General features: G+C 37.0%; 1 protein-coding gene across 1 annotated transcript in view; it reads left to right on the top strand.

Moving 5' to 3' along the window:
• The first annotated feature begins 1,724 nt into the window (after nt 1–1,724).
• LOC126259230 (general transcription factor IIE subunit 2) overlaps nt 1,725–6,000 on the top strand; it is a 72,278-nt gene continuing 68,002 nt past the window's right edge. The window contains exon 1 of the mRNA XM_049955846.1: nt 1,725–1,915. Coding sequence (XP_049811803.1) covers nt 1,854–1,915 — 62 coding nt within the window. The 5' untranslated portion in view covers nt 1,725–1,853. The remainder of the gene's footprint in view (nt 1,916–6,000) is intronic.

Below are 6,000 nucleotides of genomic sequence, written 5' to 3'. Positions count from 1 at the left end.
ATTCTGAAAACTTGGAGCTGGAGAGTATTTGCAGATGATGTTTACATGCCAGCTGTTAGTTGGTTTGCCATAGCAGACACGATTTTTGTCACAGAGTGTTATTTCTTTTATATACGTATTCACAGACTCTGATGTATACCTGTGTGAAATTTAGTTTTGGAGCTAACATTCAGGTTTTGTCTTCCTTGTATTGAACTCTTTTTACAGCTTTAATGTCATAACCTGCACAGTAACTTTGATACTCACCCATACAATATCATCTGACGCCATATTGAAAACAGTACAACTTTAGAGAATTTGTGGCATCTTGTGTGAACAGTAAGCTGGGTTTCACATGTGCAACTAGTACAGCGTCACAACTTGTGGCTTTACATAGTGGCTTTGTGAGCTACTGTTCACAGGATGCAAGAAATTTTACGTAGTTGCATAGTTTTCAATGTGGTGTGTGTTGATATCATAGGGGCGACTGTGGAGGTTGTAGTGCAGATTATAGCATTGAAGCTGCAAAAGAGTTAAATACAAGGAAGATGAAACGCATATGTTGGATCCGAAAATAAATTTCGCACAGGGATAAATCAGGAACCACAAACGCATTTATATAAGAAATAGCACTTGGAGACAAACATGCTGTCTGCAATGACAAACTAACCACCAGCTGGCATCTGCCACATCACCCAAGGGAACTATTTCCTGTATATAATTCACAGCTTTTACAATGCTTGATCTCACAAATCACAGAGTTTATACAACTCGCTTTACATTTATTAGGATTATTTATTTATTCATCCAAAACTCTTTTAAGATAGTGGGATTCTTCATTCGTTTGCAAATATTGCCCTCCCTCTCCTCGACCCTTCCCCCCCCCCCTACCACCATACACTATGATGCAGAAAATCGAACATACGTTGCTGTTATTGCAGTTCGAGGAACTGCGAAAGTGTTCCTGCCGACTACTCTTTACACTCTTTTCGGTAGTAAAATATGCCGCAGTAATTATTCCACGATAACTGCCACAGAATGCTCGTGTTTCAAAGACTGCTACCAGGGAGCAGTGGTGAAAGGAAAGTGGCAGCAACAAAGTAAAACCAAGTTGAACTTTTTGTGGAATGACATGCAACTGCAGTATGCCCATAACTGTGACGACACTTTTATTGCGTGTGTGAACCCAGCCGTAGCTCACGGTGCCACTACTGAAAGCCACAAGCTGTGGCGTCACATTCGTTGCGTTTGTGAACACATCTTTAATTGTAACGCTGAGATGACATATACGTGTCTGGCTTCTGCATGGAGGAAGCAATACAATACAAAAGGCTTACAAAATTGTTTTTTCTCATTCGAAAGTCACTTCATTCCCTGTCTTTTATATTTGAGCCTTTGATGACCAGTAATTACTTCAATGAAGAATTTGTTTTCGTGTCCTCTTTATTAATATCCGTGTAATTAGCTTAGTGTATGGTTTACTCCATAATCTGAGTCAGTAGCACTGATGATACTTACTGGCCTCTGGAGCCAATAGTGGAATCGCCATTGTATTAATGAATGTCGTGGAATGTGCGAGTTTCCGTTGCCCGTGGAAATGTGGTATTATTACGCATGACGTTGGGGTCTTGTGGTTTCCTTACAAAAAGTGGAATATATTTCCGCTGACCAACGTACTATCGATACTGTGTTGTGTCAAGTTGGGCATGAATACTTCGACCATAAATATTATAGTCGAAGCATGAATACTACAACAGGATCTTTGACAGTGTTGACATACTTGGGCGAGGGGAGTTTGGTGTGTGTTTTTTTAGTATTTCTGTTGTGTTTATCAACATCTGTAACCAAATTACGGGAAGAGAATTGCAATCAAGATGGATCCTGCGCTGCTGAGGGAACGAGAATTGTTCAAAAAAAGAGCGTTATCAACACCTACGTAAGTCTTTCTCGGCGGTATGATTAGAGATACTTTTCTGGGGTGTCATTGCCGTTTTAAAATACGAATTAATATGTTATGGCGGTACAACCACCCGTATTGTTATAATAGAAACTACATTTGCTAAAAACTGAATTAGCAAATAGTGGTTACATTTGTCGGACTTCATTCAGTGTCAGTGCGAATCCTAATTTAATTTAGCTTAGCATCATATTTTGGTGCATTTTGAGTCTTCTCATATCAATAAATCTTATGTTGCGTTAGTAGTATATTTCATTGAACATGCCTGGTTTTGTATCGTTTGTGAAACCTTTCTTCAAATTTTACAGTAATCGCATAGTCTGGCAATGATGCTCAAACTTTTCACTTGTTTTTCAGGTGATTTAAATGAGGGGATATAGTCATTTATTAGCCACCGACATCGACTACTTTAACGCTTCGTTACTCTAGCCAGCAACTTTAATTTTATTAGTTCGGTAGGGTTTGAGTAATCCCAAATGAAAATTTTGTTTGGAAATAAATAAATAAAAAAGTTTTGTTCCAAATATTGATGAAATATGTTTAATGAAACTTGACAATGTATATCAATTACAAAAAGGTTTATATTTTCCTTAACAGCACTATTTTCTTTAAATTCTGACAGGTTTTGTAATTATCAATCACAATACTCACATTGTCAGAAATAAGTTGTGTAATGAGTACGCTATATTCTCCAATTTTAGGTGTAGCATATAGTTTGCTTATATGCAATATTTGGGGCGCGCAATGTTCTGCACTCTTCATTACTGCTAGACGTTTCACACAATGGAACAATGTGTTAAGTACAAAAATTTACTGTGTATGTGGCACCTATGTTAAGTTTTGGGTCATTCCACATCAAGGGGTCCTCACTTGGCTATCTCTAAATCTAATGGATTTTGGCGTGAAAGTTATCTAATGCCTTAGATTGTTATATAAGTTAACAAATTTTAGTTCAGTATCTTCAGTGGTTGAATTTTTAAGAGGTTTTAAAGAAGGATACTCACCTATGCATCAGTTATGAAGGTGCAAATGTGCCATTATTGATAGGCTTTTTTTAAAAGTTCTAGCAAAAATTTGCTCGCTTGTTTTAATGTAGATAGAAAACTTTTTATGCTGAATCACACCGTTGCATAACATTAGGGATTTAGCCACACCTAAATATAGGCACAAAAGTGGCAAAAAAAAAAAAAAAAAAAAAAAATTCGTGGCGCAGTTCTGAGATACAGTGTTCGATGGACCACTGCTACTTTTCATTTGAAACAATATACCCTTTTTTGGGATTACAGAAGTGTCCGATACCGTGTGTGTGTGTGTGTGTGTGTGTGTATTTTTTGGGGGGCAATATATAAACTGTGTTTTGTTCAAACGTTTTCTCCTTGCCACACCTGGAAATAGCTTGATTTAAGCATTCAAACTGTGTTGTTTAGTTTCTGGATCTTGCATTGTGATGAGTAAGAAGATTTTTCAAAGGTTATTACTTTAGCACTTCGAGACGATTGCAAAGAGGAAATTTTTCTCATTAAGCTTCATAATACTACTGGTAATTATTTTTTTTTTTATTTGAGTATATAGATCAGTTTCTGACATTAATTCAACACATCCATAAAAACAAGTATAACAAACAACACAGCAAAACAAAAATACTAAAAAGTCAGCTCCTATTTTGGTTAAACAGTTCTTCTGTTTTGTCAAGGACAGTTTGTGGATAACTGTATTGCCTTCCTGATGATAATGACGATGGTGCTTCTAAAATTATGCAAATATGTTCAAATATGTTGCTGTCTTTAGCAGTTGGGCAGTGGAAGGAACGAGCATAATTGAGTGCATAAAGCTGATGAGGACCTCTTGTTGTTCATGTGATTCTTCAAACACATTTCCAACCCACCAAAAATTGTCATACATACAGTGGAACTTCAGTTTTACATTCTTTGATTTTATGTTTTTCACAATTCTACATCATAAATATGTAGTGCTGGTAAAAAACCATAAGATAACGCTAAAAAAAACAACAAATTTACCTTTCTTCCTAGTAAGGTTTACCTTGATTCAAAGTTGTTACTCGACATCTCACGTGACTTTGTCCCGCTGTCTTCCTATTGATATTTGATGTGACTGATCGAGTGATAAGTGGCACAAAAGGTTTGCACCATGGGTGGTTGCAAAGTTAAGGGAATATTTTCAGCAGTTGCGGAGAGGAGAGAAATGAGAGAGGAAATGCTGAAGTAATCCACAATCGGTCTTGCCAAAATGACTTGCAACGTATTAGCTTTACCGCACAATCAATGTACAACTACTGCTAGGTTGTAGAGGTAATGGAAAAGCAAGACAGTCAACGCAAAGTGTTCCAGACCAAGCCAATATGTGATGAAGGGGCCCAGCCACTACCTTGTCTTGTGCCACTTGTAACTCAGTTCATCCTTTTGCATGTATTTCTGATGTACTGTATTCAGCTACAGTATCAATCGTCAACCTTTTAAATTAAAGCACTGAGTCTTGAAGAATATTTTTGGTCGTAATCGAGGAAACTTTGCCCTTTTCTGGCCAGTGAACTCTTATTGGCTAACGACTAGTTAAGTCACCCAGTAGCCAGCACAACCACCACATCACACTAACACATGTAAAATGTGCTCATGTACTGGATGTGTGGAGAGGGGGAGTGACCCTTCAATCACAGGAGTGCAGGTAGTGGTGAAAGCGTGTTTTGAAGTGCTTTTTGTGCAAATGATGTGCTACGACAGAGATGTCAGGTAAATTGAACAACGGTTTTGCGATAGCACATTTGAAACACTTTCGTGTTCAAATCTGACATGATACAGTTGCAACAACTACATACGCTACTCACATATATACTTTGCACCACACACTGTAGATAGTACAGATAGGCAGTAGTGATAGAGGGCATGAAGTGAAACTGTAGCAGCTGAGCTTTCTTTCAAATTTACATTTGCATAGTGTACAGAAATTCACTGAGCCAACTTCTAATAAGCTTGTAACATCAGTTGGTGAAGTAAACTCCTTTATTTATTTATTTATTTATTTCATGTCTCTACTTTTCTCATCAAGTCTAAAATAACACTTTAATGGAGGTAAGCATCTGAAGTGAAGCTCATAAGAAAAGCATTACACAGTAACAGCAATGTTGACAAAGTTTGTCGTTTAATCAGATGTCCACTTTTATGCTTATGGTTTAATCACTTAGCTGCTGTGATGTTTCTGGTTTAATTCAACATGTCCATCAATTTTTGCTTTTCTCTGGGTATGTGCAGAGGATGATCTCTGAAAAACGCACATTTTGAACACATAATTTGTGCTCGTAGCATCGGAAAATAGCTCGAAAACCTTGTACCCAGGTAAATTTTTTACTGAATTTTTACTTGCTATTACAAATCTGTCATTTTTTAATAACTGATGAAATCCATTACCACAAATTATTGCATAAACATGGTATTGTACATTTTACTTCCTTTACTTCGACAGATTTTATACAAAGTGTTGTAGAAGATTGTGAGTTTTAATTATATATGCCAATTACACATGCTTTTGCTTATTTTTTTGGGGAGGGGGGGTTAACATTCTCTTTGATTCTGCATTTTCCTCAGTTTTGCTGTTTTAAGTCTGGACCGCTTGAAAATGTAAAACAGGTTTCACTGTACTTGTAACATACAGTCCTGGTTGTAAACTTGTAATTGAGATTGCTGGAATTCCTTCATCTGCTTTGAAGGTATTAATTATGTCTGCTGTAGCATCACTGGAAATTCCACCTACTGTAGCTGATTACAGTTATTTGGCTAAAATTGATGATTTTCTCTTGTTCCAACTATTGTATGTCCCCTGGCAAACCTTGTTTCTCGATCAGACAGATTTTCCCCTCCAGTTCCACCTTTTAGTACATAAAAAAAATCACAGAATTTGAAAATATCATATACAGTCAATATTAGGTTAGTGGAGGGCCTCAGTAGATTAGCACAGGCTGCTAGTATTGTTGCTGTTCCCCCAATGCCATCACAAGGCAGTCTACCTTGGCTTGTTAAATAAAAAGATTCCATTGACAGTGATGCCAAAAT

Source organism: Schistocerca nitens, chromosome 5 (assembly GCF_023898315.1).
Source record: "Schistocerca nitens isolate TAMUIC-IGC-003100 chromosome 5, iqSchNite1.1, whole genome shotgun sequence".
Classification (NCBI taxonomy): domain Eukaryota; kingdom Metazoa; phylum Arthropoda; class Insecta; order Orthoptera; family Acrididae; genus Schistocerca; species Schistocerca nitens.
The sequence above is the reverse complement of the archived record's forward strand: the minus strand, read 5'-3'. Positions and strand labels throughout refer to the sequence as shown.